We start from the raw sequence: 15,349 nt of genomic DNA on the forward strand, positions 1-15,349 counted from the left end.
GCGGCGTTGATACACATAGGAACTTCCAGTTGGTCCCCTCACCAGCGCTGGCTGCCACAACCTCGGTGGAATGATTGCTCAGAAAGTCATATAGCTCTTTTAGTTCGTTATAAGCCCCACCCTCAAATTTGAAAATCGGTAAAAAAATTGGGAAATCTCGAACATCTTAGTCTCCCGCATACTACTAGATTCTAGTATTATTAACATTTGTTAAATTTTTGTCAAATTGTTTTGTAGGTTTTTTATGGTATAACTTACCGTAACTTCAAATTATATGTGTTATATGTTACTAATAATGTATTCGATCTTTCATTACAACTGTGAAAATATTTAATGTACAATACTGGTTGAGTCAGCTATTTATTTATTTATTTATTCAATACATCTTACAAGCTAACAGATATTACATCCAAATTGCTTACAAGATATATTTAAAATAGAATTATATACAATTATTATAGATTATTAACATATTGCCGTGTGGTTCCCGGCACCAATACAAATACTACGAATACGAATTATGGATAAATAATGCGCGACTTCACATATGGCCCTTCTAAATCTTAGCGATTCCATACTAACCATACCTAAACCAAATGATGAAGGGTATAGGTACGGATAGTAGCCATACTGTTTATATTTATTTTATTTATATTCAAGTTTACTGCGGACGTAAGCGTTGTACAATATTTTAGCTACCACTAAATTACTGAATAGGGAAGTAGTCCTCATAACGAATCCTAAGATTTTATGTCGGTTCTGCATAGAGTAGTCATATGTGCATGGAAGTTAAATTTAAAATCTAATACTAAGCCTAAATCTCTAATGTCATAAACTCTATCCAGTGGAGCGTCCTATAAATTATAATTAAAAACCATGGGCTGTGCTTTACGTGTAAAAGTTATTATTTTACACTTTAAGTTATTGAATGGAAGATGGTTATCCTGACTCCATACTGCTACGGCATTAATATCACTCTGCAATGCAACCGCGTCCGTCTCCGTTTCAATACCCAAACGCAGCTTTAGATCACTTTGCGGTCAAAACAACTTCTATTAAGTCATTGATAAATATGACGAAGAGCAATGGGCCCAATGTACTACCCTGACTTAATCCCGATCTCGTAAAGTAAACTCCAGAACCATATCCTTGTAAACGCACATATTGACAACGATTATTTAAGTAACTAGAAAAAAAGACAAGAAGCTCCTGCGAAAATCCAACAATCGCTAGTTTTTCCAACAGCTTATCATTATCCACGATGTCAAAGGATTTTTTATAAATCGAAGTAAGCTAGCTACATCGACCTGATTTTTTAATGTAAAACATAATTAATAGACTATTTACATACATACATACATAAAATCACGCCTCTTTCCCGGAGGGGTAGGCAGAGACTACGTCTTTCCACTTGCCACGATCTCTGCATACTTCCTTCGCTTCATCCACATTCATAAGTCTCTTCATGCAAGCTCGGCGGCTTCGGGTACTTTTGACCTGACCCTTTACCAGGACGTCCTTAATTTGATCAAGATACGTTCCTCTAGGTCTTCCCACTCCGACCCTTCCCTCCACACTCTCCTTGTATATCTGCTTAGTCAACATGCTTTCATTCATCCTCTCCACATGACCGAACCATCTTAACATACCCTTTTCTATTCCTGTAACTACATCTTCTTTCACATCACAACATTCCCTTATCACGCTGTTCCGTATCCGGTCACTCAATTTCACACACATCATACTCCTTAACGCTCTCATTTACTAATAATTAATAATAATCATTTATTAATATTTAATAGACTATTTATTGAGTAAATAAATGACATTAGATTATACAGATTATTGTTTGTATTTATTATCTTCATGTTTATTATTTCCAGGGCGACTGAAACCAACACCAACTTTATTTGGGGACCAGACCTTGGCTCCATTATCTGAGTTAACAATAAGCATAGTAACTAGGTAGTTTTTGAAACTTTTTCTTTAGCATTTTTGTATTTTCATCAGAAAGTATATGATGATAAGACATAGATCATAGGTGAATTTCAATTAAATAATTGAAATAGGCTTTATTAGTTAACAGATCACTTATTGAGTTGACGTTTGCCGAGGCTCTCGGCCTCCTCCATGGTGTTGGGCAGCTTGGTGTTGAGCGTCTCCGGCGTGGTGAAGATCAGGATCCCGGACAGCAGCGCGAACCCCCCGAACAATATTTGTGGCAGCGGCTCCCACACCTCTGTACCCTGAAATAACATGTACAATATTATCAGACTTTAATCAAACAAAACTAAAGAAATCATTAAATAAAAGTCAATCGACCAATTAAAAAAAATTGAGGCTTATCAGATAATCTTGTGCTGTTTTATAAGCTGGGGAGGAGAATGCAAAGGACATGAAATCGGAAGGGGAGGGTGAATGAGATGTTAGTAACACTCGTATGAGAAAATTTTAATTACAGGACACGACTCTTCCATATTAACGAACAATGCACGCATTTTCATTCAATGTTTGAGATTCCTTATGGTAGTAGAGTAACTATACGAAATACAAATACCCAATTAAGTAATACTCACAAGAGCGGGAGTGAGTGGCGCCGTGATGGAGCCGAGCCGGCCTACCATGGAGGCGAAGGCGACAAGGCTGTGGCGGTACTTGGTGGGGAACAGCTCGGCCGTGTACACGTACACCGACGTCATCACCACCGCGATGCTGTACTTCCCCACCAGGTACACCGCCATCGATAGCCCGGCGTGGCCTGCAAATATAAAACACGTAAAATCTTTAATTTGTATGATTTGCGTAGATTGGTGCCGAATTTTAAAATCAACAGATGATGAAGCTATCAATTATGACCACCGTGTTGATGAGTCCATCGTTATTGTTTATGAAGAGAAATTAATACGTACATACATACATAAAATCACGCCTCTTTTCCGGAGGGGAAGGCAGAGACTACATCTTTCCACTTGCCACGATCTCTGCATACTTCCTTCGCTTCATCCACATTCCTAATTCTCTTTATGCAAGCTCGGCGGTTTCGGGTACTCTTGACCTGACCCTTTACCAGGACGTCCTTAATTTGATCAAGATACGTTCGTCTAGGTCTTCCCACTCCGACCTTCCCCTCCACACTCTCCTTGTATATCTGCTTAGTCAACCTGCTTTGATTCATCCTCTCCACATGACCAAACCATCTTAACATACCCTTTTCTAATTAAGAAATTAATGGATGTTGATTTTGTTTTAGAAAGCTTACCATCAGGCATAAAGGCGAAAATAAACTGGCATATGGCACACAACCAGTTCGCACTAATGAGAACTGGCTTTCTGCCGATGCGGTCCAGCAGCATGATGGCCGTCCAGAAGCCGGGGATCTCAATAGCAGCCACATACACATAGTTCAGGTATCTGTTACCGGATAAGTTCACGGCATTGATGTTCATGCCGTAGTAGACGAGCGTATTCGTGATCCACCAGATTGGAGCCACGCAGCATCGGAGTAAAATCACACGCGATCTGAACACGAGTATCGGAAGCCATGGCTCTTTTGGTTTTTCTATATATTTCTCAGCCTCAGCAGTCGCTCGTAGTAGTTCCAAAGATTTATCAGACAATTGCTTCTTGTTTGCTTTTGCGACTTTCGTCAATATGGCTTCTGATTCTTCATAGCGGCCTTTACTCATTAGCCAGCGCACAGATTCTGACAGGATCCAGAAATAGGAGATGACGAAGAGTTGGGGTATGTAAAGCACTTGGGTGAGAGGGCGCCAGGATTGGACACCCCACGCAATAAATCCTAAGATCACCTGTCCCACTGCAAACAACGTTGATATTGTGGCACCCGCCATTACTCGATATTTGGGGCCAACCAGTTCAGTAACTGAAATCAATCAATGTATTCATAAGTTTAATTTCTCTGTGACTAAAAGTTAAATGACATTATGGTTGAGGTCTTACCCAAAATGTGACAAGAAGAGAACGCCCCCGCCCCGACAGTAGACTCAATGACTTCAAGGGCCAAGAACCATTCATAGCTGTTGACGAAGGAGCGCACGAGCCCGATCCAGCCCGTGTTGAAGGCATTGATGGTGAGGGCGACGCGGCGGCCCCAGCGGTCGGAGATGAACCCCGTGATGGGCAGCACCAGCAGCGTGCCGATGGTGCGGATGGAGCCGATCTGGCTGCGACGCCACTCATCGCACGCCATGTCGAACTGTGCACAAATTACATAAGCTTTAAGAACTCGTAATCCACGAGTAGATGACGAGAAAAGTAAATAGATAAAGATCTGTTCCACTTTGTGTACAGAGAGTTTGTATTTATAGTAAGTGAATTCATAGTTTTGCCTTTCCTATCGCTAATAAAAGGTAGTGAATGTTCAGCACGAAATTATTTTTATGAAATGGATTTTGTTCATTTTATATGCTGACTTGTGTATAGATTATCTATGTTGTTTAAATCAATGATTAGAAAACAGAAGATTAAATAAATTAAAAAATGAATTGATTACAGATTATCCTTTATCATAAGATTTTATAACTTACATCATAGACGACGCTAAGAGTGTTTTCATAGACATAACCATCGCAGTCTTCCACCCTGGCGCGGTCGAACCAGTCAGCCGGGCAGGAGTCGTTGCTGGGGAGCTGCGGGAGGCGGTCCGGGAACCGCGAGCAGGCCTCGAAGGAGTCCCGGCTGGTGCCGTTGATGGCGTTGAGCACCCACTCGGGGCGGAACTCGGGGTGCGGCGCGGCGCTGGCGGGACCGTCGCACTGCGTGATGCGGCATCTGGGGTTGAAGGAGAAACGTAAAAGAAAAATATATCAGCTATATAAACCAATGTTATTGAGGTTAAGCTACATTGACGCACTTAGGTTAGTGCTTGGACCAACACGCCTGTTTTGAAGTGTCGCTTATTATTTTTGGGATTTTTAAAATAAAAATACGGAGCTGTTTTTGAATAAAATTTGACTATAATTCGAAAATCGAAAAGTTAAAAAAAACACATTCGGCCGCGTGCATTGCGTCAATGCGGCACAGAGGAGGATGGATAGGAGCTTCAACATGCCCCGGGCGTTGAAAGTTATAGGTTCGAGCTTTCAATCCGTCGAAGAAAATACTGGTAATGGTGTATAATACTGTGTGTAATACTGGTATATTTTGCTAAATGCCCTGCGGATCACACGAGGGTATTTCTCTCGTTTGGTGCAATTCTGACAATTCTCACCTATTTTTGGAGAACTGAAATTTTGATCAATATTCTCAAAATATATGTTATCCTGAATATTAAAGATAAGTTTCAAGCAATTGCCCTGATAAATCTGAAAGTTATAGAGTTTTAAAAAAATAATTGTAGCCGGTAATGATAGTCATTACCGACTGCGGATGGTAATTTTTTGTTTATATCTACTAGTAATGATTTTGAACTCTTTAATATTGATATGTGTAGAACATTAAATTAAACACGGTTTTTTTAAATATATATATTTAGTTTAGTAGTATAAGTAAGTAATTTACTTATTACACAACTAATATTGTTACATATTCGTCGATCAACGTAAATCAAACATAATTAAAATATAATAATCTTTAACAGTAATACTCAACAGTATATTAAACATCAAATAAAGAAAGTAAGTCATACATAATAATTAAACTCAGATGACTGAGACATAAAAACAAAAACTTAACTAAACTTGTAAGTAATTTAAACTCAAATCAAAATAAAAATAGTTAACATCAATCATTCTTTAGGTATTTCAGAACAAAGAGAGTTTCTTCATATTTCTTTTTCTTGTGGAGACCGGCTTGCTCCAATTTTTCTTCACGACTTTTCTTATTTACTTTAACCATGTTTGCTTCTTCTATTATTATTCTGCATAAAAAAATGAAAACTGATTAACTACAGATCTTGTATTATCTTATTACTTAATAGGATCGTTTCTAAAAACATTTTTCATACAAAAAGCCGTGACTGTTTTCACTCCTTAAACCTTCACCCATTTTCTCCATTTTTGGATATCTGCTAGATATAATAATGAAAATCACATCAATTTAACTATGAAGTTTAGTTAAAATCTGTCAGCGAAATGCGAGAAAATCGCTGACAAACATACATTTGTACATACAGGTACTTTTTTTAAGTCGGTTCATAGTGATAATACTTATTAAGTTACCTATAACCCCCCTTTTTATGCGATTGTTTAAAAGCTTTTTGTTTATCATTACCTTCATTTTAGGATCTTTACCTTCAATTTAAATGCTGATGGTAAACGAACGTAATGATCGTGAAGGTAATGATATTATGGCATGTTTCGAATTTTAGTAACTAAATTATAAGTACAACTAGCTGTGCCCGCGACTTCGTCCGCATGGAATAGTTATTTTGGGCATCATATTTATTTTTGCAAACATCCTCCTCGGCTTTATCAATTATAGCTGCTAATTGTTATGCGACTTGGCGACGACTTGGCCCACATCATTACCCGCGACGGAACGGAGACCGTATATATATATATAGTGAGATGAGAGGCCTTTGCCCAGTAGTGGGATCTTACAGGCTGATCAGGCGGTCACGCGTATTAGAAAGAACGCTGGTTCGCCGTATTAAATGTTTCGCTGCAAATTGCTTATAACGACTATATCTCAAAACCTATTCGTCTGATTTATATACTGTAAATGGCAATTTTAGTCTACATGAGAAGCCGATAGTAATAAACATATTTATTTGGATAAGGATTAATACCGAATTAAAGAAAATTGGTTTCAAAATAACTTATGTTTATAATGAAAAAATAATCTTAAAAAATGAACATAAAAGTGGTTATTGTAAGTAAACCTTAAGAGATAGATATATGCTCTCGCGGACTTTTTTGTGGTAAAAAATGAGTACTTCACATCTTTAGTACATTGTTTTACTATATCTTTGTTGGTTTGCGCAGCGTTCGCGTGGAAAGATCGCAGATGGCCGACTCATTCAACTTTCACCTGCATTGTTGACGTTTCCCGTAGGAAATCCGGGATAAAATGTAGCCTATATTCCTCGATAAATAGACTATCTAACAGTGAAAGAATTATTCAAATCGGTTCAGTAGTTTCTGAGATTAGCGCGTTTAAACAAACAAACAAACAAACAAACAAACAAACAAACAAAACAAACTCTTCAGCTTTATAATATTAGTAAGTATAGTAAGTACAATAAATCAGAAAAATGGACTACGGCTATAAAAACTATCAAACTTTATCATAAAAAATACAATGTAATTAAAATCACAATACGGTGAGTATTGTATTGTTATATTATTAAAAGTAAAGGGATGGTAAAGATCTAATCTCGTACCAAACTTGAAAATTCACGATTCTCATTGATTTTTTGGCGAAGCAAACGCGCGGCCACCTCCCTCTGCGTCTGCTTGCCGACTAGCGGGCGAGTCGGAGGCGGGGAGCGGGGAGCCGGGTTTCTAGGGTTAACGTACACGAATGGTTTTGCAGTTTTATCTATGCTGATGGTAAAGACCAAAATTAACGTGACAAAACTTAAATTTCGTTTTTTTTAATGATCTATATTATCTATAAATTTATAATTTTAAATAATTACACCTTAATAAATATATTTTAATATTGTATTGCTAAAATAGCGCTATAAACGCATATTTCTAATATCCGATGTCTTGAACTCTAGTGTTTGCCTTCGGGACACGTATGGTAGTGACATTTTGACACATAAATATGCTGTAACTATCTTTATATCTACAGTTAGGGGATCACGTTGCATGGCCTCGGTAGCCCTTTTTAAAATGGATAGTTTGAAATTAATAAGACAGCTTAAATGTGAATACTTTTTTTTTAATCGTCCAAAATATACGAATTGCACGAAATTTGAGAAGTACCCACGAGTTGCTGTTCTTATATCGGCGATCGACGCGTGCGATGCCATCAAGTCCAGGATGAATTGCCACGACTCGTCCTAATCTCCATTTTAGTGGCGGGAGGTCATCATCCTTCACCACTACTAAAGTGTCCAGCTTCAGATTATCCTGATTAGTACGCCACTTTGTCCTTTGCTGAAGTTCAGCTATATATTCTTTCCTCCAACGAGCCCAAAAATGTTGGCGTAATTTCTCAATTCGTTGAAATCTAGTCAAGTGATCAAAGGACTTAGTTTGGTTATCATCTTGTGGTAAGGATGTAAGAGGACGTCCAATAAGAAAATGGCCTGGAGTCAACGGAGAGAGGTCAGTAGGATCCGATGAGAGCGGTGTAATCGGCCGGGAGTTTAATACAGCTTCAATTTGTGTGAGCGTAGTGTATAATTCCTCATAAGTTAAATTACAATTTCCCAACACTCTATGCAAATGATACTTAGTCGACTTTATACCCGTTTCCCAGAGACCCCAAAAATGGGGCGCGTGCGCGGGTATAAAATGAAAGTGAATGGATTCAGAAGCTGCACTATCACTCAAAAAATTACAGTTATTTTTCAGAAATTTCTTTATAAGCTCCAGTAAACGAGGTACCATTATCTGAATAAAGATCGGTAGGTTTACCTCTACGAGAAATAAATCGACGCAATGCGAGTAAAAAATTGTTACTTGTGAGGTCACCAATTAGCTCCCAAGTGGATAGCTTTAGTGGTAAAACAAACAAATAGTGCAATATACACTTTCACTAACTTACAGCCACGACCTTGACGACTAGCACACATGAGTGGACCTGCATAGTCTACTCCAACACTTTGAAAAGGATAACCGTCTGGAACGATGCGCTGCTGTGGTAAATTTCCCATCAAAGGTGTAACAATTTTACCCTTCATACGCGTACACATAACACATTTATGATAACAAGCTTTTGCTAAATTTCGACCACCAATAGGCCAATAAGTATCCCATATAGACGATAATAATAATTGGTGACTAGCATGCAGAAGCCGTTTGTGTTCATAATCAAACAATAATTTGGTAAAGACATGAGTGGACTGTATAAGTATAGGGTGCTTTTTATTAATAGGAAAGTCAGAGTTATCAATGCGACCTCCAACTCGCATGATATTATTTTCATTTTTTTTTCTAGAATTATCTTAAATTATCAATGACAGATGATAATGAAAGATCTGATTTAAATTCGGGTAACAAAATTCAGAAATATCATATTTAACACTGTCTTTAATTTTATCATCTTTGTACTCAAAACCAAACTGCTTAAGATAACGTGAAGCTAAGTACGGCGTGCTAGATGTACCGTTAGTCACGGTGTTTAAAGTTAATAATATAATTGATTGACTTTAATCATCACGCCATATTATTTAAAGCCGCATACTCTGCCATAAAATCATAATACATACGACTTAATTCAGGTTTACTCTTTTACCTACGCTCTAAAGATAGCTTTGTGCTTAGTACCCTGTGCGGAGTACCCTTTAAAGGTACGCAATACCTACCGTCTTCAAAACGAGATGTGTTCTCGATAAAGTGTTCCTTACACATGTGTTCCTCAGGCGAATAATTAGTTGACTTTGCACTTACTTCGTAGATTGAGTAGTTTCAGAAACAACATGTGTGAAGTTGCACTTGATATGACGTGCTTGCGTACTATTAGTGATGTACTTATCATAAATAGGACCTGAGATAACCCAACCTAACTTTGTCTCACATATAACTGGCTTCCCCTTACCTAGCCGTAACTGTTGTGTCCTTAACAAATCCCAAAACTCGGGCTGTAGTGGAGAGGCGGACGATGATGTCTCAGATGGAGAGCTATTTCCCCGACGTGCCTGCTGATTTACATAAATAAGTGTATTATGGCGTCGTTTACATACCTTGCAACCTGGTTTCTTACACGAGATGGCAAAGTGCCCTCTTCGGAAACAATTAAAACATACTTTATAACCAGGTAGCAAGTTTAAACGGGAGGCAGCAGTCAAACCCCAAAATTGAGAAGAATTATATAAGAAATGATTACCCTTGCACATCGGACAAGTCCTTGAGGTTGTTTCAGATTCGATTGCTGACTAGAGTTACCTGGTACCGCCACCATAGACCTAATTTTTGGTGTAGACTTATTGTATGACTGGTTACCACGTGACAACTCCAGTGTTTGTAATAAATCAGTACGACTGCGAATAAATGTTAAAAAACATCGATAGTAATGGACCTGTTCTGGTCCACACGTCCCTTGTATTCCTCCCGATCCAGAGTATCCCATTGCCTAACAGGTTCGTTCAAGAACTCAAGCGCACACAGATTTTTATTGACTTGATCAATTAATCGCTTTAACATAACAGATGACTCTTTTGTGATAGATTCAATATTAAATAAAGCTGAGACGTGATTTTGTAGTAAAAGACGTTTGTTATCAAACCTATCACACAAAAGCTTCCATGCAACTGCATAGTTGCTGGCCGAAAATTGTACTGATTGGATCACCACAGCGGACCCCTCCAGAGAAGTGCGTAAATAGTGAAATTTATTAATTTCATCAATATCATCGTTATCATGTATGAGGCTAGTGAAAGTGTCTCGAAATTCCAAATAATTTTCGTAAGAACTACTAAATTTTGGAAGCTGTATTGTAGGTAACTTCAATACAGCTCGGCGTGCAAGACGGCGATTTGCACGAGATCCTTCCTCGCTGCCTGCGCTCAACAGCGGCGTTGAGTTTGTTTGCGCAATATACCTTGAGCCCTAGCTATTTCTCTATAATAACGAGACTCAAACTCCTGTCGCTCAATAAACTGGGCTTCAGGATTATCAACTACACATTCTAATTGTAATTGTACCTCGTCATACTGTTCAAACAACGATTCCATCTTACCAATACGCAACTGTAATTCTCTGGCGATCGCATCATCCAAAGTACCTAATATTTCTAAGTGAATCCAAGTAATTTATAAATGAAGTCAAACGCCCTTTAAAGCTAGCTCGCTTTTTAATTAGTTCCTTCTCGTTCGACATTCTGGGAAACGAGTGTTGTCAACTTGGAATTTATACAATGCAAAAGGTAAATAAGATCACAAGTACACGTATACTAATCATTATACAGCTGCTAACAAATCACGTTATATAAAACAAATTTACGAGAAGTCTCTAATTATTATCATAAGTCATCAAGTAAAAAAGCAAACTGTATTATACAACTGCAAACTGCACAATGTATGTACTCATTTACTGTATTATTACAAGGTAAATAGTATGTAAATAGCAACTTAATATTGCCTTTATTATAGTATATAACTGTAAAATATTTTTTTTAATTTTTACTTCTAATTTACCTACGCGTAAATAGAGGCAATGAAGTATGTTGACATTAAACACAAATTAGATGATATTAAAAAATAAAACAGCTGTAAGTAAGCGACACATAGAAAATAGACTGATTTGAAATTGGAACGCAATGCGAAAAAATATGAACCTACGCGCGAAAATTTAATGTGAATGCAAATTATCAACATTTCGCAAATTTTATAACGAATTAAACTAAATAATGTTGCACTAATGCACACAATACCTATTTTAAGTACAATTTAGTCTTAATTCAACGAAATAATTGGAGAACAAAGTTACTACAAAATTGATTTTTGTTCACAGCGCAATGAGTAATTTGAATGAAATAAAATGACCTTAATAAGTTATATAATATTAATAAAAACTTATTTACTAACGTACAATACAATACAATACAAATTATCTTTATTGCCCATAAAAAAAAATACAAACGTAGTAAAAAAACATACATTATGAACATGTTGAGCAAAGGCGGACTTATCGCTAAGCAATCTCTTCCAGCCAACCTTTGGGTAGTGAAAGGTAAAATCCTGGAACCGGGTGGGCAGCATACTTAAGATATGTTAGTAAGTGTATAATAAATAAACTACACACATACATAAACTATAAATATAAACTTACACAGACTACATACATAATATTACACAAAATAAATAAATACATAATAATATACATACCTATATAAAAAAAAAAATATTGATTAAAATGAATATTACCATGAATAAAGTTAAGAAGAGAGATAGTACTTCTTCAAGTTCGTTTTAAAGGTACCTGTTGTTTGTGAGGTGCGTATGTCAATGGGTAAAGCATTCCACAGACGAACGGCCTGAACTGTAAAGGATTTAGAGTAGGCTGCAGTCATATTAATGGGAGTATTGAGGCGAAGGGCAATTAGACTACGGGAAGTGTGACTGTTATTCTGATGAAAAAAGGTGAAGCGCTCTTTAAGATACTGAGGAGTAGAAGGGATGAAAAGTACAGAAAAAAGCAGTGTGAGAATGTGATAATTGCGACGTAACCTGATTGGAAGCCACTTGAGTTGTGCACGGAAAGAGGAGATGTGGTCATATTTGCGTAAGCCAAATATGAACCTGATACAGAAATTTTGAAGGCGCTCAAGTTTATTAAGTAGATCTTCAGAAAGATTGAGATAGCATGAATCAGCATAGTCAAGGACAGGCAGAAGTAAGGATTGGGCAAGTGAAATTTTAGTTGCAATGGGTAAGAATTTTTTTAGTCTTGTGAGTGACCTTGCTGATGCGAATATTTTCCTGCTAACTTCCGCCACTTGAGGGGACCATGAGAGCTGACGGTCAAAGAGAACACCTAAATTTTTGACCCTTTCGCTATAAACAATGTTTACACCATTAAAGGAAATAGGAGGGAGGGAAGACCAATCAATTCTTGAAATCTGCCACGGGGAGCCTATAATGATTACGTAACGTACTGGATGAAAAAACCTTTAGAGTGTTGGGTTCTACTACCTTTATTTAATGATTACGCTCAACACCACACAAAATATTTCCTTGCAAATGACTCCAATTTTTCCGTCCAAACTTTCGTCTTGATGGAGATTTTTCCAATAAATATATAAATAGCTGATCCTTAAAATGGTATCCGGCTACGATCCTGGACCATGTCTTGAAGTGTCGCTTATTATTTTTGGGATTTTTAAAATAAAAATACGGAGCTGTTTTTGAATAAAATTTGACTATAATTCTAAAATCGAAAAGTAAAAATAGAACACAATCGGCCGCGTGCATTGCGTCAATGCGGCACAGAGGAGGATGGATAGGAGCTCCAACAACGCCTCTGTGTTCCCTATAGTGTACCTATTGAGACAATTTCTGACTACTAATATATTTTACAGCATTTCCTTCTTTTTCAATATACACACTTTGACATACATTAAGAAATATACAAAGCTCACTTTGCTATTAAAATATTCTCATTTTCAAATCGAATGCAATAAACGTAGAATCGTCAGATCCGGTATTTACTCGTATGTATGGAATGATAAGATCATATTCTGATACGACTCATGTTTACGGAACATTACTGCTGAATCTTATCTAGATGTAATTATCATAATGTATGTTCTAACTAGCTATTACCCGCAGCTTCGCCCGCGCGAATTCGAACGCCCGAACCGGGCTCTTCTCCGAAGAGGTCGCATCCAGGACTAATGCCAAAAGGAAGATGATTATTTTTGTAGCAATTTGCTAAGTAAACCTTTTTCTAAACTTAATTTTTTTTAAAGAAAGAGTTCAATATATTTAATTTTTTACATTTTTATTTCTTTGGCATAGAAAGTCCTTTCAGTATTCATAGGTAAATAATTTGTGGCGAAGTCCGCGTGACGTCATTCGAGAATCTTTAAACTACGTTTTCGTCTACTATGCTTCTTATTCATTCAAGAAATAAAATAGTATCTTAATTAATAGTTTGTAAGTAAATAAGTATTTTACGGCGGTTAAAAACGACGCTAACCAATAGACGACGTCACGCTATGAAAAGTTAAAAAAAAATATTGAAAATATATTTTATTTTAAATATTTTTTTGAAAATCCTAATAGATCCCTGTAAAAGATGCAAAATGTCATGTCCAAATACAGGTTACTTCAAAAAAAAAAAAGAGAAAATACGTCGGTTATAAACCTTTACTTCGCCTAAACTAAACCTCACCTAGTAGGAATCCTGGCTGTGGTGAAGATGTACTCTCCCGCCGCAAATGCTGAGAATATGACAGGCAGCGCTGCCAAGGCCAGGGTCACCAGCTGGTAGCGCCCAAACTGCCCCACTTCATCCGTCAGAATTGCGTCCAGATCGATTGCAGGAGGATCCTGTTTGGATTTGTCAGTGACCCCGTCAAATGCTTGGCCTTTCTCGGCCGCGGTGTCTGTCATGGCTACAGCAATATCAGAGTTTAATACACGATTGGTTAGGGTATTATAGAAGGTTTCAGTTTTAGTTATATTTGCGTTGAAATTTTTTTGTAATATGATAATAGGAGATACACGCCCCGCACTATTTCATTTCCATGTCGTAAGATGACTTAGAGTAAAGATGTAAATGGTCTAGAGTAACTAAGTAAGATTTTGTACAAGATATATGACTGTATGTTTTCCAAATAAAATAAAATAAAAATATAAAATAAAAAAGCATTTCATTAAACTACAACCATATTAAAAACTGAGTAAAGTACTCTTTCACGAAGTTCCCCGCAGTCATGAGGTGAACGCAAGTATTTACCATGTATTTACTTGAGATACCTCATCTTGTGGTATATGGTATATGTATAGATAAGTCTATCTTCGAGAAAGAAGAAAGGAGAGTCAAATATATGTTCTACTCCAGTCTACTAAATAAGCAATCCTATTTCTATGGAGCGTTGGTAAAAATTACATCATATTTTAAATTAAAATTCTATATACTAACTGTTACAAGGTTCCTTCTCCCTTGCTAAAAGCAAAACTCTTGTCGGTCAGGTTGCTTCTTGACCTCGGCCCATGCACAAACTTTTTGAACTGGCTTTCCAATATAAAGGTTGTCTCTATTTCACTCCTCTCTACAGGTGCAGGTTCACTATATTACACTCCTCGCCCTTCGGGTCTCGAAGACTCGTAAAGTATGAATGTAATGAGAGGGAGACGCGTGTTGTGATTTGAATGCATAATTCCCTATTATCGCCGATTAGATTAAGGTTAATGGTATCTATAATAATTTCAATAATCAGCTTAGATACGTACCTAACGGCAAAGTTGACGAGAAATATCGTTAGTTCGCCTAAGAACAGCTGCTGCTTTTTCTTGTTTTTTAAGTTGAACGAAGATTTTTTTTCACACAATGACACAATTTTGCATTCTAAATGAAATGCAAATAATTGCAAATAATTTAGGAAAAAAATATGTAAGTTTACATTATTAGACTTCAATTAATTTATAAATACGGATTAATGACAATATATCAAAAACATTCTTTATTGAGTTGGAAACAGACTTTCCTTACCGCGTAATCTCCATGTCACCGTCTGAATATTCAGCTTCAATGGAGTATATCTTGTTAGA

General features: G+C 37.0%; 1 protein-coding gene across 2 annotated transcripts; it reads right to left on the reverse strand.

The window, feature by feature from the left end:
• Positions 1-2,038: 2,038 nt before the first annotated feature.
• Positions 2,039-14,894, reverse strand: LOC106141790 (organic cation transporter protein). 2 transcript variants are annotated; one of them, XM_060945655.1, is made up of 7 exons: positions 14,717-14,894; positions 13,968-14,190; positions 4,548-4,791; positions 3,961-4,216; positions 3,260-3,883; positions 2,577-2,758; positions 2,039-2,246 (listed from the first exon to the last, which is right to left on the reverse strand). In XM_060945655.1, exons 2-7 carry the CDS (start codon positions 14,186-14,188, stop codon positions 2,088-2,090), a joined length of 1,686 nt encoding a protein of 561 aa, XP_060801638.1. In that variant the 5' UTR covers positions 14,189-14,190; positions 14,717-14,894; the 3' UTR covers positions 2,039-2,087. The 2 variants fall into 2 exon arrangements, with proteins under 2 accessions (XP_060801638.1, XP_060801637.1); XM_060945654.1 differs by having other exon boundaries at positions 14,721-14,893.
• Positions 14,895-15,349: the final 455 nt, after the last annotated feature.

This window comes from Amyelois transitella, chromosome 8 (assembly GCF_032362555.1).
Source record: "Amyelois transitella isolate CPQ chromosome 8, ilAmyTran1.1, whole genome shotgun sequence".
In the NCBI taxonomy this organism is placed as follows: Eukaryota; Metazoa; Arthropoda; class Insecta; order Lepidoptera; family Pyralidae; genus Amyelois; species Amyelois transitella.